At 31.9% G+C, this 25,396-nt stretch overlaps 1 protein-coding gene across 2 annotated transcripts in view; it reads right to left on the bottom strand.

Annotated features, from left to right (window-relative positions):
• Positions 1-5,944: 5,944 nt before the first annotated feature.
• The window catches only part of LOC127707635 (protein tweety homolog 2-like), a 43,442-nt gene continuing 23,990 nt past the window's right edge, over positions 5,945-25,396 (bottom strand). Inside the window, exons 10-14 of one of the 2 annotated variants that reach the window (XM_052212272.1) lie at positions 20,346-20,485; positions 18,089-18,190; positions 12,643-12,756; positions 8,307-8,358; positions 5,945-7,093 (exon numbers count right to left, since the gene is read on the bottom strand). In XM_052212272.1, the coding sequence (XP_052068232.1) occupies positions 7,025-7,093; positions 8,307-8,358; positions 12,643-12,756; positions 18,089-18,190; positions 20,346-20,485 (477 nt within the window). In that variant the 3' untranslated portion in view covers positions 5,945-7,024. Of the gene's footprint in view, positions 7,094-8,306; positions 8,362-12,642; positions 12,757-18,088; positions 18,191-20,345; positions 20,486-25,396 lie in introns of both variants that reach the window. The other variant, XM_052212271.1, reaches the window with a different exon arrangement.

Raw genomic sequence — 25,396 nt, 5'->3', positions numbered from 1 at the left:
TTTTCAAATCATCTATTTTTCGTAAATGTCTTGTCACAACACTTCTGTTCGCTTTCCTAATCGATTTCAGCTTATTCAAATCCTGGGCACGGCACCAAAATGTCGACAATACGTGAATAAAGGAAGAAAACGTTCTACATGCTATAAGTTGTAATCTATCTAGAATGCTCAAATATACAAGTGTGTAATGTTACAAAGTCTTTGCGTTATAATATATGAAATAAGTGACGTTCCCGCGTTCTGTTCGCGCGTATTTACAACATTTGTTTTGAGATAATATACGACGATAAAGCCTTGTACAAACAGGTACCAACTTACCCAAAGTAGAATCAAAGATATCGTAATCTTTAGATCGGAATTGCTCTGTCAATGAGGAAAGACCAAACCCACTTACTTTGGAAAATTGAGACTCATTAGCCACAATCCCGTCATTGATGATCTGAAGAGATGTCGACATATGGTTAGATTGTAGGAAACTAGTTTGTGACTTAATATTGTCTTTTGACAGACCATAGGAATCCTTGAATGTAGGTTACGTCTCTTGTGTCTAGGTGGACTGAAAAAGTACCTTGTTTACATTTCTCATAATAGTGTAAAGAGAATCTCTAAGATCCTTCAAAGTAGAAGGAGTATACTCAAGTCTCAGGATCCTTACTGGAATTGGTAGAAGACCGACCAATTTCAGAAGAAGAAGGAATGGAAACAGGAACAGAAGGTTGTGAAACATTCTGAGAATCCTGAACTGGAGTATCACCTTCTTCATCAGAAGACAAACCTTCTTCCTGAAAACCTGGGGCCACTGAAACACGTTCTTCCTCATCACTGTCCTCCGGGTTGCTTTCATGATTGCCATTATTCTCTATCGTTCAAAGGCGGTTAGAGAAAGATGTCAATTCAGATGGAATAGTCGTCCATGATACTTTTGAATCCCTCTAAGGAGGGACCACAGTCCGAAACCTAATCACCCCGGGGGCCTTACAGAAGAGGTAGACCTAGAAGCAGGTACAGACACACCACAGCTAGATGACACTGCTATATAAGGAGCAGTGACTGGCAGACTAGGAGTAACAGCCTGAGGACCAACAACAGGGGTTGTAACTGGTCCAAAATTACTACAATAAGGCCAGAAACCTGAAAAAGCATGACCAAGAAAAGCCTGACCAGGAAAACCTGAATATGGATATACCTGAGGCCAGAAAGGTTTAAACCATGACATCGAATTATTAGTCGAGGCAGGCAAAGTAAAACCACAGTATGAAGCTGGAGGTCTGGAACCAGGTAAACATTACCCCATAGAGATATCAGGGTAAGGAGAAACTAAACCGTTGGTATCAACTAGCCTAGAGACTGTGTGGGTAACAGAGGTAATGGTAGGGATACCTCCCTCATAACAGACAGAACCTGCATATAGGGTCTGTTGATCGGTATTATCAGTCACTGAAGTTAAAACATCGGTTGACTGACTATAAGTATAAAGAGGTACTACCTGACTTACCATTGTCGTAGCCATAGGGAAAGGTAATGACCCATTTAAAAAAACATCATTGCCTGTAATGGCTTCGAACAGACAAAAAGCATTTAACTCCATAATTCATGAATTCCGAAGTTAAATACTAATTGTACACAATATTATAATAATAAACAATAATAAAGGGTATCAAATACCTAGAAATTTCACTCTCAACAAAAAAAAACCCAAAAAAATCTGTGTATGAAAAAATTAACATGTGTGTCTTGTTGTGTGCAGGCGGAAATAACATGGTAATCTAAAATTTTACATATGTGGAACCTATTACTGTGTTTGTAGAAACATTTTACTAATGGTTTACATATTTTCCTCTGTCAAATTGCCCTTAAAACCATTAAAATAAAAGTAACACTTAATCAATTGTATCATTTGAGGTGTTTTTTCTGAATTTACTTTCATCAAGAATGCTGAGTCAAGGATTTATAAGAACCGAAACAAGTGAAGAGTCATATGACCAAAAGGGACCTAAAATAATATATAGGTCAACTATGCATGAGGGAGTTGGAACTTTAGTTTCTTAATAATTTCAGACGTTAAGCAACCAACAATCAATCAATCAATCAATCTTAATAATTTCTTAAAATTACTCCAAAACATACATAGCAGTAATGAGAAAAATTTCAAAGAATATCACTTCGTTCCATACTAGAGGCTGTTGTTTTATCCCTGTGATAGTTAAAAGCAGCTCATAGCAACTGTCAAGACAGAGCAGCACTAAAAGTGCTCTTTCATTTGGTTATTTATTTCTCAGTATTTCATACAGTTGTACCCTGCATATTAAATCTTAATTTATAAGTCACCATATGACCAACAGCAAAATGCATCAAACATAATGCCCTAATGACAACACACATCATAATTCATCATTAATAGTTTTATTAGATATGAATATTTTCATACAAAATGAAATAAAGCATTTTTTGTGTATTTTAAATATGATAAAATTAATAAAAGCATGATATTAATATTATTTCTTAAAACACAAACACACAGCACTTCTTTGAAAGTAATTGTAAGTATATCATATATAGGAATTTTTAGTGTGTATTTCTTCTATCCTCCTTAAAATCTTATATATTATTTATTTTTCTATGTTCAAATAAAATACCGTATATTTTTTGTATATTTACCAGATCAATTTTCTTAAGTTAATAATTAAAAAAATATCAATATAATTTTTTTTTCATCTGATCACAACAAATTTTATGGTTATATGATTTTCTCAAGTTAACAAGTTGAACTGTGAGCTATTGCTCACTAAATGATATTCCAGCTATAAGTAATCAGTAAACAGGAAGTTGATGTGTGATGGATGTGAAAAAGCTTCACACAGTTAAGCATGCTCACATGAAGCTTGGTTCCAAATTTCAGAAAGCCCTGATTTGTAGTTCCTGAGAAAAATGTGAAGAAAATTTCATACATGGCCAATATCTGAAATAATATATATGTATTTGGTGAACAGGAAGTTGATGAGCAATGAATCTGAAAATGCATCACACTGAAAAACATGCTCAAAGGAAGCTGGACTAAGTTTTAGGATTTGTACTTTCTGATAAAAATGTGACAAAATTTTAGGGGACGGATTAACAGGAAAACTATCAGACATAAGCAAGTTGACATGGTGGTATAATAAAGGACAAATGAAATAAGTATCAATTTGTTAAATAAACTATATTTGATATACAGCTTTTTCAATGCATATGTGTAAATTGGCGTTGCTGTCAAACAACACTGGTAAATAATTCAGCATATGTGTAAATTGGCGTTGCTGTTAAACAACACTGGTAAATAATTCATAGAGAATTGAGAGACATTCTAGTTAGACTGGAATTCTAAATAGTTAACTATTCCAAAAATAAGTTTGGAGATGAGACAGATTAATAAATTAAGACCGTTTTTCTTACAATGATCCTTTTAAAGTTGTTTTCATTTAGAGCTATTTAAAAAGCTGTCAGATGGAAATCTGTCTTAGGTAAAGTATCCAAAATCAAACATTTTTACAGTTAATACAGACATGGTTTATGGTGTAAGACTTTTTCATAATTACAGGATAATTTCTGTATAAAATCTATATAAAATATGAAGAAAAAATATTATTTCATTTTCCTGCTATAAATGTTCTCAAAGGGCTGATATATAAACATACATGGGACACTCTTTGAAAGCTCAACTACAGTTTGTTGGCAAAAACTTTTTTGTAAAGTGTAAGTGAATTTTAAAATTAGCTCTTTAGGTGGTACCCATGTTGAAAGTACAATTTCTGTATACCATGTATGTTTAAATGATACAGCCCTTAATATAAGTTTTTTGCTTCTTAGAAATAAACTGTATACATTTGTTTATCACTTTAACACAAAATGTTCATGCAGATAATCAACTTCCAATAAAAGTACAATCCAGTACCAATCCATACAGCTAACATGTAAAACAAACATTATTGCAATATTAATCTAATGTACAATATTTCAAATCTATTAAACTAATCATCTGGCAAGCCTCTATTGAAGTATGATTTATAAAAAGTGTTGTTGAAAAAAAAGATTATTTTAATTCATAAACAAACATATCAACTACAAAATATTAGCTAGACATAAATTTTATTTTAAATAAATCTGAAGCATAGTCATAGTTACATAAAAAATACAGAGAAGAAAAGATAAAGTTCCACTATTTAAAGAAAAAAAAAAAGTTTTTTTCTATGCCTATTAAATATATAAAGCAGATAGAAGATAATTATATGTTATAGAAAATATATGAAAAGATGCCCAGTCTTTAAATATGAGCAAACTATAACCATAAATAAAATTTTATACACATGTATTCAAAATAATTGAACAAGAGGAAAAGTTGTATCACAGAACTTTTCAAGCAATTTGTAAGACATATATCATATAAAACGTGAAATATCAGTAAATGAGAGATACCACAGACTTTTGCAAGATTAAGCATGCAAATTGGACATGTTGGTAATCAACTGAAAATTAAACAACTTTAAATATTTTAAATGCTTAAATATGATTGAATGAAGATTCTTAAATTTCTGGATAAAAAAATATCTCTTGATTGTTGAAATAAACTTAACACTGAAGTCATAATAGTCATACTATGTACACAGTAATAACATTAAATAGTTAATACATAAAAAACTAATTATGTGACATTTGTAAGTTTTGAAGAAATAACACTTTAAAATCAACCAATTTTTTTTTTCATTTACAAGGTATTTTTATACATGCAGTCTATTCAAATGTGCCTCTTATTCAACAGCATTCATTTAATAGTATTTTAGAAAAGAAAAAAGTAAAATATTATTTTTATTCTTGATCCCTTTTCAACATGCCAACATTGGATGTGAATTCTTATAATACTATGTGACATCATCTATTTCCTGTATAATACACAGGGTAAATACCAGTTAGACTTTTTAAGACAGAAATGTTTTGGTTCCTTCTTTCATTATACTACTTGAAGCACAGTGACAAATTTTGTGAAAAAAAGATTATAACCACTTCTCCATTTTAGTTGTATTTGAGATCAACAGATGCAACAAAAGTTTGACCGTGGGAACCTTAAAAAAATATCCAAACAAGTACAGTGCATAATAAAAAAAACAAAACATGCAAAAGTCAATCACAGATATATATATATATATATATACAAATATACAACACTTTTCACTACTTATTCTCTTTTAGTAAATTAAAATGTTGTCTCACATCTTTTGTTGTCGAAAATGTATAAAAATGATGCAAAAGCTAGAAAATAAAGAGCCGTTGTCACTCACCTTGGTCTATGTGTATATTCAACAAAGGACACTCTCCAGCATTGTAAGACGAGAATAGAATTCATGACAAAAATCTCTGTTTTGTTGATCTTGTATTGCTGATCATTTAAACTGTTTAGTTTCTCTCTATCTTCTTTAGTTGTTGCTCAAAACACAAAAGAGGGTAAAAAAAATCCTTATTTTAGGGCAATCACTCCTATAAAGAGTGACAGTCTACTAACTATATCGGCAAAATTTGACTTGTTAGTAGATAACTTGCTGATCATTTTTGTGATTTAAAGGGACTATTTATCTATTATAATTTTTATCATATAAGGCAAAACGCAAAAAAAAAAGTAGTGAAAATAGTCACTAAATGGCAACAACTCGAATAAGGAGTTGTCGGATGATTTCCACAATATAATATTAATTGTAGATCTTGTTTTGCTTATGTAAGTTTTTATCTATCTATTATAATCTTTAAGATGTAGGGCAAAAACGCAAAAAATTGGTAAAAATTGTCATCAAAGGGCAATAACTCTAACAAGGAGTCAACTGACGATTTCGACAATGTTAGACTTATTGGTAGAATTTGTCTTGCTGATCGTTTTTGCAGTTTAAAGTTTCTCTCTATCTAGTTTAGTTTTCAAGATTGAAAAAAAAGATAAAATTTGTCATTTTAGGGCAATAACTCCTATAAGAAGTTGTCAGACAGTTTTGACGTATATGGACTATTGGTAGAGCTCAACATTCTGAACATTATTGCTCTATCAGATTTTCTCTATTTATATCAGTTTTCAAAATAATAGACAAAACTTGCATTTTACCCCTATGTTCTATTCTTAGCTATGTCAGCCATCTTGGTTGGTAGGCGGGGTCATCTGACACATTTTTTAAACTAGTTCCCCAAATGATGATTGTGGCCAAGTTTGGTTAAATTTGGCTCAGAAGTTTCAGTGGAGAAGATTTTTGTAAAAGTAAACGACGCCAAGTGATGAGAAAAGCTCACTTGGCCCTTTGGCCAATGGCCCAGGTGAGCTAAAAACTTGCAAAAATGAAAATAACTTGAATTACATGTAAAAGATAAACAAAATGGCATATAATTAACAAAAGTAACTATCAAATTAAAGAAAAAAAACTATTACTTTCAAAGCACATATTTATTTGTAAATTTATAAATAACTGGAGTATTGCTTTAATTATTGTTTAAGATGATATAAAACTGGTAAATCTTTATAAATTAATTTTTATTGATGTCTAGTCATCATCAGTAATATATCATACAGTTAATAAAACTCATAAAATATGTTAAATAAAAATTCAAATTATATATTTCATTGAGTGTATTTAATACCCTGAATAATTAATTAAATTATGGATACATATCAAATGGGGAAAATTAATAAAAAAAAAAAAAAAATATGGAGATAAATGAGCAAATACTTTAAAAAAAACAATCTTGTTTTATGAAAAAACATCATGCTAAATAAATGAAAAATTGATTATAAGATGCAGGATGTAAAAAGTGCAAAAAATTAAATATACAAATGCATAACAAGTCATAATGAAAGCCCTTCATATATGTCCCTCATTATGAGATCATTAAAAAACTTCTTTCTTATAGAACACATTCATTACTGAATACTAAATGTTTATACAAGACCACTTAGGTGGAGGGATCAGTAAAAATTAGTCTTTATAATCTCAAGTTTCTCAGTTTTCAACTCTGTACATCATGTTTCGCTTGAAGTTGTACTGTGACTTCTGGTATGTCTGCTCTCACCAAAACCACGTACAGAGTACTAAAAAAATACATGATGAATATGTAAATTCAATTAACACAGATATTTCATTAATCTATATTAATCTGTGAAATGAGCTGTTGCTAATATTATATTACTAATAAATACTTCATTATTCACTGTGAAATAAATCCTATATTTAATTGGGTGAAAACACAGGATTTATTAGTTCTCTCTCTGTGGCAATGAATTGACTAGCCTATATCAAATGTATCACAATAGTAGAACACCAAGAGACAGAAATATTAAATGAGTCCTCCCTTTATTCCTCCTGAATTTCTTTTATAATTTCATTAGAATAATGTAAAATTCAAATGAACTGCAGTGTTCTCCCCAGATATTTCATTTAGCATCCTGGTAAACAGGGGAAATTGAAATACCATCTTGTTTCTAAAAATTAAAGCATCACATCCATAACATAATCTATAAGAAAACCACATCAGATAGCATCACATTTAAGATTATAGCATCACATTACCATGATGGCACTGGGGAGAACACTGGAACTTCTTTCAATTAGAATAAAAAAAGTATTCATCTAAAGATGAAACAACTCAGATAATTCTCTAATGCTCTTTGAATTCTTGAAAGAATGTGTTGTTTGATTAATTGGTCTTCTTTTTCTATAGCTGAATTTTACAAGTATTTTTTTTCTTTTTTAAATCAATATATGTACTTTCATCAGAAATTATTTTGGCTTCAAATAAAATTTGTGAAACACATTAGAATATACATAAACTACACTATACTATAAACCAGGGCTTCCAAAAAAATATTCAAGAAGCCAGACATTTTTTATTTCAATCTAATTTTTAAAATTGGCTTTTGTAATTAAAAGCAATTGGTCAGTACACCTGAAATGGAAACTTTATTTGGATGTTCCTTTCGTTTACTGACAGTAACTGGTACATATATTAATGGGTTTAGTTAGCTAACCGTGATAGTTGAAGTACAGATCGTGAAGGGAATAAGAGAATGATATACTCTTTATTAATGCAAAACAGTTTCCTAGCACATGTTTTCCTATTTCCGAATGTTAAGTTGAGAGCTTAAAGTTTTGAACAGAGACTGAATTTATATATCTGTCAAACACTCAAAGCTTTGTACCTTTTCATGTTTCTTTAAATAAAGACTTGAGAGAAACATTCAAGAAGTTATGCAACTAATTTATCAATTTTGAAAAACTTGAGCCTGTGTTTTGAGATAAACTTACAGCAGGTGGTGGTGAGTCTAGAGGTGGTCCTCCTGTCATATTGATTGCATCACTGCTGAAACAAAAAAATGGAATTTGTTCAAATACATGTATGTAAACAATTATTAATTCATTTATACTTTTTAATTAACAACAAAAATCAAAGAAAATATGTACTAGAAGTAAATAAAATGCTCCGCAGGGCGCAGCTTGATACGACCGCAGAGGTCGAACCCTGAACAGTTGGGGCAAGTATGGACACAACATTCAAGCTTGATACAGCTTTGCATTTGGATTGTGATTAAATATTTGACACAGCATAGGTTTCTGACACAGAATGAATGTGGTCTAAGAACTTAAAAATTTTAAATTGGACATTCACCTATTATGGTCCAATTTCCAAAATCTAAATACATGGTTAGATTCAGCATATCAAAGAACCCCAAGAATTCAATTTTTGATGAAATCAAACAAAGTTTAATTTTGGACCCTTTGGACCTTAATGTAGACCAATTTGAAAACGGAACCAAAAATTAAGAATCTAAATACATGGTTAGATTCAGCATATCAAAGAACCCCAATAATTCAATTTTTGATGAAATCAAACAAAGTTTAATTTTGGACCCTTTGGACCTCAATTTGGACCAATTAAAAAAACGGGGCCCAAAATCCAAAAACTAAATACACGGTTAGATTCAGCATATTAAAGAAACCCAAGAATTCAAGAATAAAACCCCATTGAAATTGGTCAAGAAATAAGCAATTTATACGAAGTATCTTCTTTTGCACAATACTGTGCAATTAAATATTTCTTGCTATTGCGCAATACTGTACAATTGACAATTTCTTGCTATTGCGCAATATTGTGCTATTGGATATTTCTTGCTATTGCGCAATACTGTGCAATTGAAGATTTCTTGCTATTGCGCAATACTGTGCAATTGAAGATTTCTTGCTATTGTGCAATACTGCGCAATTGAAAATTTCTTGCTATTGCACAATACTTATTATATAATAATTTACACATCCTGTTTGGTGTGTATCTCCTACCATATCATTATTATTTGCTTTTAAATATAAATCAGAAATAACCAACTTAAAATGGAAAATTTTAAAAGAAAAAAAAAATGAAAAAAAAAAAAATCCCCCCCCCACAAATATTTTGAACCCCCTTATGATTCATCACCCCCAAACTCAATCCCAGCCTTCCCTTTGTGGAATGGTACCTTGCAGTACAATTTCAGAGAGATCCATACACTTGAACACAAGTTATTGTCTGGAAACTAGAAACATGTGTTTTTTGGCCCCTTTTTGGCCCCAAATTCCTAAACGTTTAGGGCAATTACCCCCAAACTCAAACCCAGCTTTCCCTTTGTGATATGGAACCTTGTAGTACAATTTCAGAAAGATCCATACACTTACACACAAGTTATTGTCCTGAAACTAGAAAAATGCTTGTTTTTTGCCCCTTTTTGGCCCCTAATTCCTAAAATATTGAGGCAATTACCCCCATCATCAATCCCAGCCTTCTCTTTGTGGTATGGTACCTCGCAGTACAATTTCAGAGAGATCCATACACTTGAACACAAGTTATTGTCTGGAAACTAGAAAAATGCTTATTTTTGGCCCCTTTTTGGCCCCCAATTCCTAAATGTTTCGGCAATTACCCCCAAACTCAATTCCAGCTTTCCCTTTGTGATATGGAACCTTGTAGTACAATTTCAGAAAGATCCATACACTTACACACAAGTTATTGTCATGAAACTAGAAAAATGCTTGTTTTTTGCCCCTTTTTTGGCCCCTAATTCCTAAAATTTTGAGACAATTACCCCCAAAATCAATCCCAGCATTCCTTTTGTGATATGGAACCTTGTGGTACAATGTCAGAGAGATCCATACACTAACACACAAGTTATGTCTGGAAGTTACAAAAATGCTTATTTTTGGCCCTTTTTTGGCCCCTAATTCCTTTACTGTTGGTACCATAACCCCCAAAAACAATCCCAACCTTCCTTTTGTGGTATTGAACCTTGTGGTAAAATTTCATAGAGATCCTTTCACTTAAACTAAAGTTAGAGTGCGAAAACCAATGTGTCTTCGGACGACGCCGGACGACGCCAGACGACGACGACGACGACGACGCCGGACGACGACGACGCCAACGTCATACCAATATACGACCACAAAAATTTTTTTGCGGTCGTATAATAATAATAACAATTCAGATGGAAAACAGGAAATTTAAAATTAAGAATGTTGATGTAATTAAATTCTGTTCAAACTACGAATTCTAAATTTTTCATACTTTAGAGTTAAGGTGCCCTGAGAGGAGAAGGGTCATTAATGAGCTCCATAATTTTCAAACAGTGTTATTGTACCACAAATGTCTCATCTTAGATTTGATTATAAAAACAGTATATGTTAACAAATGTACTAAAAATAATCTCTATCTGTCTATCTATGTAGTAATCCATCTATCAAGCAATTGCTTTATGTATGGGTTTGATTGTAACAGTATCAAAGAATACAAGAATGTCTTTCATGGCTATTCAGGATAAACCAATAAAGACTATAGTGTACTCAGATGAAGCTTGATATCAAATATAAACGAGTTATAATTTGTAGTTTCTGTAAAAAAAAAAAATGCGCTCCGCCTGCAGCAGCTGGATACGACCGCAAAGGTAGAACTCTGAACAGTTGGGGCAAGTATGGACACAATATTCAAGCTTGATACAGCTCTGAATTTGGATAGTGATTAAATATTGGACACATTATAGATTTCTAACACAGAATAAATGTGGTCAGATAACTTAAAAATTTGAAATGGGACATTTAATCTACTTAATGGTGTAATATCCAAAATCTAATTCCATGGTTAGATTCAGCATATATAAAAAAAAAATTCAAACAAAGTTTAATTTTGGACCCTTTGGACCTTAATATGGACTAATTTGAAAACAGGGCCCAAATTAAAAATCTGAATGCACAGTTAGATTCAGCATATCATAGAACCACAAGAATTCAGTTTTTGATGAAATCAAACAAAGTCTAATAATTTTGGACCCTTTGGACCTCAATGTAGACCTATTTAAAAATGTCCAAATATCCAATATAGTAATACATGGTAAAAACCTTAAACAATACAAGACTTAAGATTAATCCTCATTGAAATTGGTTAAAAGATTTGTATTTATTTTCAATTGAAGATTTCTTGCTGTTGTGCAATACTTAGTAAATCTGTTTACAAACTAAATATAACAATTTACACACCCTGTTTAGTGTGCATCTCCTGCCATATCAGTATTTGTTGTTTCTTCATATAGATCAGAAATAATTTATGTTAGAACCAGCTTAGCCAGTATTAGAAAAGTCTTGTTTTTGGCCTCTAGTTTCTTAACGATTAAAGCCACAACCTCCAAAGTCAATCCCAACCTTCCCTTTGTGGTATGGAACCTTGTGGTACAATTTCATAGAGATCCATACAATTATACACAAGTTATTGTACAGAAACTAGAAAAATGCCTTTTTTGGCCACTTTTTGACCCCTATTTCCTAAACAGTTGGGACCATAACCCCCAAAATCAATCCCAACCTTCCTTTAGTGCGATTGAACCTTGGGTTAAATTTCAAAGAGATCCATTCACTTATACTAAAGTAATTGTCCGGAAACCAAATGTCTTCCGGTCGTATAAAACCACCAAAACTTGTGTGATAGACTATTAAATGAACAGACATTGGTTTATTAATAAACACACCATTTTTATTAATACTCATCAATCAAAAGACAATTCATTAGCCAAATTATAGCCAGAACAGTCAATTGGCCAGATTATGCAGCTCATGATCAACATTTCTCCATAAATAAATTATCATCCAGACCAACATCCAAAACAGATAACTTTAAAAAATGTTTGTACGATTATATTTTGACAGAAGAAGTTTTATGGGTTTTAAGTTGTCAGTTAAATTGACTGGACCAGAATATTACTAAAATAAATGAAAAATGTGTCCATGGGACACAGATGACCCCACTTGAAAATATACGACGAATTCTGCAATTTTTCAATTTACAATGGGAAATAACTCAAGAACGGCAAAATTGACGCTACCCAAATTTGTACTTGATCTGTGTTTGGTGGTAATAAGCATTGTGTATGAGTTTTATAACATTTGGTTGAGGTTAACTTAAGTTAGAGAATGGGAACTTATTTTGGGATGTATGAATGGACGGACGCCGAAGGATGGACGGACAAGGGTAAAACTTAATGCCCCCTTCGCTACGACGGGGGCATAAAAAGTAAATTTACTATTTCTTATCTCTTTCCAAAATACAAATTAAAGAGAAGAAATAAATTACTTTGAAGGTCCAAGTGGAGAGCCTATACCATACAATGATCCGTAGTCCTGATATGGAGGTGGCCTTGGTACAAATGGGTCTGTATCATCCACTGGTCTGTATCCAGTTCCTCTTCTACAATACATAATATATCATTTACTTTCCTATCCTTTTTTTTTACTTTTCTTTCTTTTTTGTATTCTGTTAAATTGATTTTAATCAACATTTGGAAACGAAAAGATCTAAGGTGGATAGTTGCATATGAGAATCCAATCAAGTAAAAAAAAGTAAAAGTGTACAATAATAACAATCTCATGTATAAAACAAATTAATGTAATTCTGGGAAATATACAAAATATTCACAGAAAACCTAAAGAAGTTTATCACTTTCTTCCATCAACACAAGATTTTTTTTTCCTTCACTTCTTATAATCTTTCGTTTGACTTGACCTAAGAAAACCTCAACAGTAAGTATTGTAGGAATAATTTTAAATCCAGAGTCTACATGTATTTTGTAGTGTCCTAATATTTTGACTAAATATGTCCATAGTGCCTAAAAATCATCATTATAAAGCACTGTTCATTTTATCTATAATATGGAACCCATTTAGACAGCTCCACTGTGAAGATATTGTTTCTTTAAGAGAATAATGACAGATTCCTTTGACTGCAATCTTGACATTCCAGAATGATCAAGCCTCAATTGTTTACATGAAAGATGGACATAATTGATTCTGCAAAATGAGTGTTTTTATGAAATATATGAATAGACGATACATTGTTGTTTCATTGGTCAATATTTGCTGATTGATACATAACATTATGTAATAAAATGCTCCGCTGGGCGCAGCTTGATACGACCGCAGAGGTCGAACCCTGAACAGTTGGGGCAAGTATGGACACAACATTCAAGCTTGATACAGCACTGAATTTGGATTGTGAAAAATATTTGACACAGCATAGGTTTCTGACACAGAATGAATGTGGTCTAAGAACTTAAAAATTTTTAATTTACCTATTCAAACCATATCATTATTATTTGCTTTTATATAAAAATCAGAAATAACCAATTTAAAATGGAAAATTTTAAAGAAAAAAAAGGGGGAAAAAATCCCCCCTCAAATTTTTTGAACCCCCTTATGATTCATCTCCCCCAAACTCAATCCCAGCCTTCCCTTTGTGTTACAATGTATGGTGCCTTGCAGTACAATTTCAGAGAGATCCCTACACTTGAACACAAGTTATTGTCTGGAAACTAGAAAAATGCTTGTTTTTTTCCCCTTTTTGGCCCCAAATTCCTAAAATTTTGAGGCAATTACCCCCAAAAATCAATCCCAGCCTTCCCTTTGTGGTATGGTACCTTGCAGTACAATTTCAGAGAGATCCATACACTTGAACACAAGTTATTGTCTGGAAACTAGAAAAATGCTTATTTTTGGCCCCTTTTGGCCCCTTATTCCTAAACGTTTTGGGCAATTACCCCCAAACTCAATTCCAGTTTCCCCTTTGTGATATGGAACCTTGTAGTACAATTTCAGAAAGATCCATACACTTACACACAAGTTATTGTCATGAAACTAGAAAAATGCTTGTTTTTTGCCCCTTTTTTTGCCCCTTATTCCTCAAATTTTGAGGCAATTACCCCAAAATCAATCCCAGCATTCCCTTTGCGATATGGAACCTTGTGGTACAATGTCAGAGAGATCCATACACTAACACACAAGTTATGTCTGGAAGTTACAAAAATGCTTATTTTTGGCCCCTTTTTGGCCCCTAATTCCTTAACTGTTGGTACCATAACCCCCAAAATCAATCCCAACCTTCCTTTTGTGGTATTGAACCTTGTGGTAAAGTTAGAGTGCGAAAACCAATGTGTCTTCGAACACCGACGAAGACGACGACAGCGACACCAACGTCATACCAATATATGACCATAAAAATTTTTTTGCGGTCGTATAAAAAATTAATAGGAGCAAATCAGCCATAAAACAAGAGGCTCCTAAGTGCCTGAATCGTTCACCTGTGAAAATATACCATTTTGATATTTATTTTTTATCTTCATTGCTATCAGTTTTGTTTGTTAATTTGTAGATATTATTTAGTGACATTTTTGTAGATCTTGTATTGATGATCCTTTTTATCTACAGTTTCTATCTATCTATAATAATTTTGAAAATTATTAAGAGAAATTATCAAATCAGTACAAATATCTTTATTTAAGGACAATAACTCCCTGGAGTCATCAAATGGTTACAGTCATATAGGTACTTTGTAGATCTTGTATTTGTAATCATTTTAGCAGTTGACAGGTCTTCCTACTGATTATAGTTTTCAAGATAATTGCCGAAAAAACACGAGTATTAGCATCTGATGTCATTTAAGAACAAGAACTAAAGAAGCCATCCAATGGTTTTAAACATATGACATTTTTCTATCTTTTGTATTACTGATCCTATTTGCTGTTGATCTATCTATTAAAGATTTCAAGATAACTGACAAAAAAACAATAAAATGCTCCGCAGGGCGCAGCTTGATACGACCGCAGAGGTCGAACCCTGAACAGTTGGGGCAAGTATGGACACAACATTCAAGCTTGATACAGCTTTGCATTTGGATTGTGATTAAATATTTGACACAGCATAGGTTTCTGACACAGAATGAATGTGGTCTAAGAACTTAAAAATTTTAAATTGGACATTCACCTATTATGGTCCAATATCCAAAATCTAAATACATGGTTAGATTCAGCATATCAAAGAACCCCAAGAATTCAATTTTTGATGAAATCAAACAAAGTTTAATTTTGGACCCTTTTGACCTCAATGTGGACAAAGTTGACAACGGGGCCCAAAAATCAAAAATCCAAATACATGGTTAGATTCAGCATATCAAAGAACCCCATATATTCAATTTTTGTTGAAATCAAACAAAGTTTAATTTTGGACCCCGATTTGGACCAACTTGAAAACTGGGCTCATAATCAAAAATCTAAATACATGTTTAGATTCAGCATATCAAAGAACCCTAAGAATTCAATTTTTGTTAAAATCAAACTAAGTTTAATTTTGGACCCTTTGGACCTTAATGTAGACCAATTTGAAAACGGAACCAAAAATTAAGAATCTAAATACACGGTTAGATTTGGCATATCAAAGAACCCCAATAATTCAATTTTTGATGAAATCAAACAAAGTTTAATTTTGGACCCTTTGGACCTCAATGTGGACCAATTTAAAAAAGGGGCCCAAAATCCAAAAACTAAATACACGGTATGATTCAGCATATTAAAAAACCCCAAGAATTCAAGAATAAAACCCCATTGAAATTGGTCAAGAAATAAGCAATTTATACGAAGTATCTTCTCTTGCACAATACTGTGCAATTAAATATTTCTTGCTATTGCGCAATACTGTACAAATGACACTTTCTTGCTATTGCACAATATTGTGCTATTGGATATTTCTTGCTATTGCGTAATACTGTGCAATTGAAGATTTCTTGCTATTGCGCAATACTGTGCAATTGAAGATTTCTTGCTATTGTGCAATACTGTGCAATTGAAAATTTCTTGCTATTACACAATACTTATTATATAATAATTTACACATCCTGTTTGGTGTGTTTCTCCTACCATATCATTATTATTTGCTTTTAAATATAAATCAGAAATAACCAACTTAAAATGGAAAATTTTAAAAGAAAAAAAAAAGGAAAAAAAGAAAAAAAAGGAAAAAAAAAAAAATCCCCCCCCCAATTTTTTGAACCCCCTTATGATTCATCACCCTCAAACTCAATCCCAGCATTCCCTTTGTGGTATGGTACCTTGCAGTACAATTTCAGAGAGATCCATACACTTGAACACTAGTTATTGTCTGGAAACTAGAAAAATGTGTTTTTTGGCCCCTTTTTGGCCCCAAATTCCTAAACGTTTAGGGCAATTACCCCCAAACTCAAACCCAGCTTTCCCTTTGTGATATGGAACCTTGTAGTACAATTTCAGAAAGATCCATACACTTACACACAAGTTATTGTCCTGAAACTAGAAAAATGCTTGTTTTTGGCCCCTAATTCCTAAAATTTTGAGGCAATTACCCCCATCATCAATCCCAGCCTTCCCTTTGTGGTATGGTACCTTGCGGTACAATTTCAGAGAGATCCATACACTTGAACACAAGTTATTGTCTGGAAACTAGAAAAATGCTTATTTTTGGCCCCTTTTTGGCCCCCAATTCCTAAACGTTTAGGGCAATTACCCCCAAACTCAATTCCAGCTTTCCCTTTGTGATATGGAACCTTGTAGTAAAATTTCAGAAAGATCCATACACTTACACACAAGTTATTGTCATGAAACTAGAAAAATGCTTGTTTTTTGCCCCTTTTTTGGCCCCTAATTCCTAAAATTTTGAGGCAATTACCCCAAAATCAATCCCAGCATTCCTTTTGTGTTATGGAACCTTGTGGTACAATGTTAGAGAGATCCATACACTAACACACAAGTTATGTCTGGAAGTTACAAAAATGCTTATTTTTGGCCCCTTTTTGGCCCCTAATTCCTTTACTGTTGGTACCATAACCCCCAAAATCAATCCCAACCTTCCTTTTGTGGTATTGAACCTTGTGGTAAAATTTCATAGAGATCCATTCACTTAAACTAAAGTTAGAGTGCGAAAACCAATGTGTCTTCGGACGACGACGACGACGACGCCAACGTCATACCAATATACGACCACAAAAATTTTTTTGCGGTCGTATAAAAACTAGATAAAGATCTTCATTTTAAGGGCAATAACTCCTTAGGGAGCCATCCAACAGGTTCGGTCATACTTATCATTTTCGTAACTCTGGTATTGCTGAAAATTTTTGCTGTCAACAGTTTCTACTTCTATCATAGATTTAAAGATAACAAGAAAAAACATGAAAATTAGACAAAAATCATTCTTTATGGGAAATGACTTCTTCAAGGGGCATTAGCTATAACTAAATAAAAATTTTCAAACATTTCAAAATAATTTAAAGTGGAATGTTGAAATAATACTTTGCTATAAGCAGTCAGTTTTGTTCAATTTTGTTAAAATTAGCTCAAAAACATATTGCTTATGTATTATTGGCATGCAAGTAAAAAATTCAACCTCATTTGAATCTGTATTCATGGAACCTTTAATTTTACCACTAACTAGAGATGGGTTATGTATGTGCTAAGTATGTTCAGTTATTAAAAAGAAAAGAATGTCAACATTGAAAAAAGACACAGGGGAGTCACCAGTAAAACCATTTTGTTAACTGATTTTGGATGTTTTGGTAGCTCTTGTATTGCTGACCAATTTTACTGTTTACATATTACTACTTACCTATTGTTCCTTTTGAGATAAAAGGCAAAAATACCAACAGATTAATTTTTTCCTGTGTAACTGAGATGCCACATTTAAATTTGACCTTTTGTCACTGAAATGGTACATTTTTATCTTACCTTTTGCCACTGAGATGCCACATTTTAGGAAGAATACACTGAGTTAATGATAATAGGAAAGATAACAAAAGGAATGCTGCCAATATCAGGGACATGTTGAATCTGCAAAAGATAAATGAAAATCTCAGTTTCAGCTTATGATCATTACTTTTTTTTAATACAATGAAAAGTGTCTTTGAGACAAAAGTTTTGTTTTGGATGAAATTACTAATGTTCATTGTGTCATTGTTTCATTTTTTTTAGACTATTTCAAAGGAATTTGTTATTACAAGGATTTGTATAGTAAGAAGGATTGGAATCTCCTGGTTTATCGTTTTCTCTTACCCTGCGAGACTTCGCTACTCGCCACTACTACTTGTCACTTACGATATCGGAACAATTATTCGGTAATTTTTTGTACACATGTATCGAGTTATTTTCTTATTTTTGTTACGTATAGACATTGTTGTGATGGTAAAGGACTTTAATCATTCTTAAATGTAATTATTATTGATTACCACTCAAGTTTCTTTCGATGACAAAGCGTAATTAAACCGTTTTCTTTTGATGAATAAACAGCTGCGCCATGAGCGCATGATACGCCCATCGTCTTGTGTGTGAATTTTTATGCAATAAGCATAAATAGTTTCTGACATACGGCGTGACATGTGAAAACCCCCTTTTTTTTTTTACAAAAAACTCAATATCTCTAAAATAAAATTTTGAATCAAAACCAAAAAGTATACAGATCTTTAGATTAATATAACTAAGAAGTGTGTAAAATTTTAAGCAATAATCATAAATCGTTTTTGAGATACGGCGTGACATGTGAAAACCCCCCCCTTTTAAAAAAAAAAAATCAATATCTCAAAAATAAAATTTTGAATCAAAACCAAAAAGTATACAGATCTTTAGATTAATATAACTAAGAAGTGTGTAAAATTTTAAGCAATAATCATAAATCATTTTTGAGATACGGCGCGACATGTGAAAAACCCCTCCCCCTTTTTTTACAAAATACTCAATAACTCAAAAATAAAATTTTGAATCATCACCAAAAAGTATACAGATCTTAAGGTTAATATAACTAAGAAGTGTGTAAAGTTTTAAGCAATAATCTTAAACTGTTTTTGAGATACGGCGCGACATGTGAAAAACCCCTCCCCCTTTTTTAACAAAATACTCAATATCTCTAAAATAAAATTTTGAATCATCACCAAAAAGTATACAGATCTTAAGATTAATATAACTAAGAAGTGTGTAAAGATTTAAGCAATAATCATAAATTGTTTTTGAGATACGGCGCGACATGTGAAAAAAAACACACACCTGTTTTAGTTACTAAGTCCCGTAACTCAAAAAGTTTTAATCTTATTCTTACCAAAAAGTATACAGATCGTTTGACCATCATAAGAAACAACTATTTTAAGTTTCATGAAATTTGGATAAGTCATTCTCAAGTTACGGTGCGACATGTTTACGCCGGACAGACAGACGGACGTACAGACAGACAGACTAACGCCGGACATTTGTATACCATAATACGTCCTGTCAAAAATTTGACGGGCGTATAAAAAGCGTAATTCAATGTGTAAGAACAATGTGTTTACCGTTAAATGTTAACTTCTAAAATTTTTAATTTCAGTCAATTGCTAAAACAATGAAAAAAAATATCTCATTCTTGTAAATTTTGTGAATAGGTGCAAAACCACTTTTGTGGCAAGCTCAACTTTAAATCTTACAACAACAAGTGATTGTGAGCTGCTTTTTGGCAATTACATAGTTTGAGAACTGACCACACATTTCAAGAAGAATTACTGCATTGTGTATTATATACATGTCAGTGGCAGATCCATAAATTATCATACTTACTATACAAATCCTTGGTTATCATAATTACATCCAGTGTTTTCTTATCATTTTAGTGTTGTAGTTCGTTAAAGAATTCGGTGTCAAGGGAAAATATTTCTAGTCTCTGATAGATTTATTTTCAATTACTCTAGGCTTTGAATGATTAAAAGCTTGACATAATGTATAAACATTTTATTGTTGGACGGTATGTTGACCTCTAGATATCTTTTCTGTTATTTTATGTTGTTGGGGAGCTATCTCATCATCTATAGATCCTCGCAATTTCTTCTTTGTTTGCAATGAAAGTTATTGAACATACATAGTCAAATCAGGACCTAACAACACTGTGCATGCATGAATTAATGTGTTCCTTGATCACTTGTTCTACATTTAATTCTTGAATTAGTTTTTCTATCTTTATACTTACATTACTGTATTGCATACTGCTTCCTTGATGGTTAAGTAATTATCATGTGTTCTCTGACACTGGAACACATTACTGAGAGCTGTTAGATTTCCAAAACCATAGTTCAATTGTGTTCTTACAGCTGTTATTGGCCGTTCTACCTTCAAATATTAAAAAATTAATGAAAACATTTAGCAAGTACATAATACTTTCAAAAGGATTAAAAGAAAAAGATAAAAGACCAAAGGGTAAGAATGTCCCTTTCCAACACTTGTCAAACACACTTTTTTTCTACAATTTTCATCATTTGGCCTGAAACTCGTATCAAAATTTGTTAAGCCTGCTTTCTCTTGCTGATAGTACTCTATAAGCCGCACCTAATCATTGCCTGGTAATTTTAATTTTATAGTAAAAGACTGTGGACAATACAAGAGAGAATTTGGTACTTTTATTAAAACACATGCACACATACAAATGCTCTTAAAGGGAAACTTTGCAAAAAAATAAAAAATTGATATTATGTCCATTCTGTATAAAAAAGCACAAATTCATAAATATTAAAGTTTTATTCTGCTAGATAAGAGATCACCATCGATTTTAAATTTAGAGTATCAATTCTCTGCGTGCGGCCATTTTGACATCTTCTCGGTTTAGAAACCCCGATATATCTATAAACCACAAAGGACCAAAACCAGCAGTAACCTAACGTAGTCGCATTTATCCGACTAACTAACTTGATACGGAAAATGTAATTGTATTTTTAAATAACTATGGTCTGTCGTTTTAAAACTGTTTTTTCTTTACGAAGTTTTTGAAACAAGAAATTTATATGGGAATTAGTTAAAAAGTCAAAGTTCAAAGTCATAAATAAGTGTTCCGTGTAAAATCGTTTTCGAAAATCTAATTTGTTCATGATTCTTTTATGTAATAAACTTATTTAAATAAATTCGGACCTTCTCTTATCTGATCACCAGCATGGCTAAAGGAATTATTCCCTGAGGTATTGTGAGGTGACACGTCCAGGTATTCAAGCGATTTCCTGTCGGGTTTAAAAACTCTTATTACACAATTACATAAAGCATGTTCATGCATCGCTTCACTTCTGAGGGTATTGATTAGTGTACACGGCCGATAACTTGTAACTTTCCATTTTAAAACTATCAGGTGTAATATACATCTTTGTCTTGCGTGTCCGATAGTGATATACTAGTCATTACTAAACTCATACGCTTGTTTATAAATAACATTTCTAGTGTAAAGAATGATATTTATGAAAATCTAAATAATTCCAAAAAAAGATTTGATAAAATAAAAATCTATTTACATATTTTTCCAAGGGTAAATTGGGGAAAATGTAAGTATATACTCGTTGTCAATAATGATGGACATTTTGAAACATGAAAAACTATTGATTTAAAAAATACGCACTTGTCGATCATTGGTTTATACGCCTAGATAGAAAGTTACGGAACTATAGATAGTCGCAATTTAAAATTGTATATTGAATATAAGAAAGAACATCTAGAACCAATTTGATTTAAATACAGGTCGATATCTAACTTGCTTTGGTTCATCGAAGTTATGGACATAGTAAAATCACAGATTAATATTTCAATTAGATTGTTCTCGAACAGTTGAAGAAATTCGTCATCATCACAATTGTTGGGTATAATGTATATTAATGTGAACATGGTTCTAATAGAACCTTATGCCAATTTTCCTGTTCCGACATGCATGTAATATATATGCCACTGGACGTACACTAATGATCCCCAAAAGTTTATTTGAAGAAATAAAGAAAATTCACTCCGGATAGACTGATAGTAGTTGTATTAACGTCTGATCAGCTTGAGGGTTGATTAATTTATTACGTTAGCTTGTGGGGGAATAAACCATTCCCACTATTGCACTTATGCATAAAATATTAAATAAGAGTAATATAAGAGAAAATATAAATACGAAAAGTCGCATTTCTGGTAAAAAAAAAAAAATCTCACCAACTATAGGATTTCACGTACAATTGTCATTATGATCGAAATAACGGACAGTCATTAAAATACATGCATGTACGCTTTGATAAAAAGGGGTGCCGCAGTTGCATATTATTCATCATAAATCTATTTCAAGTTTATACTTTCCTGTTATTCTTATCAGTTAACGCAGAGACATGTAACTATACATCTCTAGTTAACGACAATCAACTATATAAATATCTGAATCTGATGTGACTTACCGTTCATCTCTAGTGGTTCATCTCTTTCATTTTTTTTTTTTCTTCTTTTTTTTTTTTTTGGGCAGGAACATAAACATTGTTAGATATAATGTTCCCAGGTTTGAGGGGGGGGTTGGAGGTCAAGTCTATCGAAAGTTACAAAATAAGAACGTTGTATTTATGAAATTACAAGAAGAATTCTGTTCTTGGACGTTGTTTTCTCCTTTCTTTTTTTTTTTAGTTCAGTGATTTAAATTGAGAAAAAATCTAATCAGAATTTAAATCGTTCCGTCAATCCCCCACCTAATACTCCTCTAAAATCATGAATGGTCATGCTTCACAATCATCAGAATTTACTTTGCATTGGTACATTCTGTATCGGTAGTGATTAACCTTGACATTTCCGGGTATAACAGAGGTACTTGTATATTACCTGTATGTGGTTAGGTACATCGTCCCATGAGGTCTTACGTATACAGGTTCACATTTATAATGGTTTCTGATATAACAAGGTTTTATGACATTCACACTTCTGCATGTTCTGTATACCAGTTTCTTATCTTATTTTCAGACCGAATGAGGATGTGAATATTTTCCAGGAAAAATATTGAGTATCAAAGTATCAAATTAATTTCGGGATTTTTTTCTTTCTTGGTATTAAATCACAGAAATTTATAAATAATACTGCTTATAGATATAAGAAGATGTGGTATGAGTGCAAATGAGACAACTCTCCATCCAAGTCACAATTTATAAAAGAAAACCATTATAGGTCAAAGTACGGTCTTCAACACGGAGCCTTGGCTCACACCGAACAGCAATTAAGCTATAAAGGGCCCCAACAAATTACTAGTGTAAAACCAGGAGCATTGTTGTCAGTTAAGACAGACATATAATTATATGTATATATATGTCTGCGGTATAGACATGGTTTATGAATGAATGATAAATCTTACAAAGGTACAAGATATAAAGCACATTGAACATTGATTCCGCCGGTCTGTCTCCATTCAATAAAGGCAAGTTGACGTTAGATTGATTCTGTAAAAATTTTTTAAACAACGTTGGTCAAATAGCTAAAGTATTTATTGTGAGATGTAGAATATTTAAATAAGGAAATTCCCGATTAGGTAAATGTAGATCGCTTTGGACGGACCAAACTACAAATGTATATTAATGGAACTGATAATTTTCTCTGCACATTTAAATATTCAAGGTTACCGATGATAATTCAAAATAGCACAGTTTTTGGTTTATACGCTCGTTTTCGTGGGCCATTTTTATTTATAAAATTATTTAATTGAAAGTTATTCAGAATTCCGATGGTACAACAAAGTACTCACCCATCTATTTAAAAACTGAGCTAACGCAAAATATAAAAAATATATATAACGGCGATTCAGGTATTTTGCCACCATATTCCTCCCCAAATAATTATTTTTTTCTGTCTCAAACCCACATTTCTCTTTTATCATTTTTATTTATGTTTTTCAAACCGGAAAATAATTTTTGTTCTTAATTATTCGATCTCATTCCAATAAGACAAAGTTGACCTTAAATTTCCTGTCAACTTTTTAATTATCTTTCTTCAAATGGCTGAAGTATTTATACGTTGTGAGATTTAAAATATTTTGATAAGGACATTAATTCCTGAATATGTAAATAAAGATCGCTTTGGATGGACCAAATTATATAATTGCAATTGGTAATTATCTATTTCAAATATTCAAGGTTACCGATTCTAATTTAAAATAGTACAATTTTTAGTTCATACACTCGTGTTTAGAATGCCATTATTATTTATTCAATTAAATTAATTCAGTATTTCATTGTTACAATAATATTCAGCAGTCATAATTCATTTTAAACTGAGCTTACGGAAAATATAAAAATATACCACGGCTATCCAGTTATTGTGCCACCATATTACTCCCTCAAAATAATTATATTTCTTTTTTTATTTTCTGTCTCAAACTATCACTCCCGTTTATCATTCATACGAAATGATGTTCACACCTGGAACGGTGAACCGTGACGGCTAAAATTCACTGAGTGAAGATCAAAAGATTAGAATTACAGAATGCAAACCTTTAAATACCTTGAATTTAACTACGCATTCAACAGGTAGTCACTAAGTGTCACAGTACAATACACATTGTATTTACACGGTACTAGCGGAAAATGTTTGCTAGACTGAAGTAAAAGGTGAGAATACAAACATGCATTTTTAATACACTATCAGTTAAATATGTTTGTTGAAAATATCCGTCGGAAAAAAAATTCATAAAAATATTCTATTGTATGATTTACTTTTATTACTATAATGACTATAATCATATCAGAAATCCTTAAAATATAAATCGTACATTTTATTTTTAAAAGTTGCACGGCTGATCACTTTACTTTCTTAATTATCAGTTGGTTAATAGCTACGCCAAAAGTCGTCGATGCGCTTTAAATCGCGTTATTAGATGGTTAACGAACAAGACTTAAATGAGATTAATTCCACTCCCGGCATGCAAAAAGACTTAAACTATGTCACAGAAGTCAGGAAGTTCGAATAAATAAAATTAATAATTCCCAATTTTCTTCTTTATTAGTTTTCATATCCAGATAAAACTTGGTGAATATGTTTTTTATGGTATTATGAACATAATAAGATGATAAGTAAAAAATCGCGAATTTTCCCTTTAATGTTTTTATATGATTGATTTACTAAATGTAGCTAAAAGTGTGTAAAATAAATACCTTACAAGTTATGTAACCACTTCTGTCAGTAGAATATGGTTTGCTTTGTTTTTTTTTCTCTTAAAGGCTTAAAAACAAGTAGAATGCTAAGATTTTTATCGTGTTTCGAGCA

Source organism: Mytilus californianus, unplaced genomic scaffold, assembly GCF_021869535.1.
Source record: "Mytilus californianus isolate M0D057914Y unplaced genomic scaffold, xbMytCali1.0.p SCAF_7, whole genome shotgun sequence".
Lineage (NCBI taxonomy): Eukaryota > Metazoa > Mollusca > Bivalvia > Mytilida > Mytilidae > Mytilus > Mytilus californianus.
The sequence above is the reverse complement of the archived record's forward strand: the minus strand, read 5'-3'. Positions and strand labels throughout refer to the sequence as shown.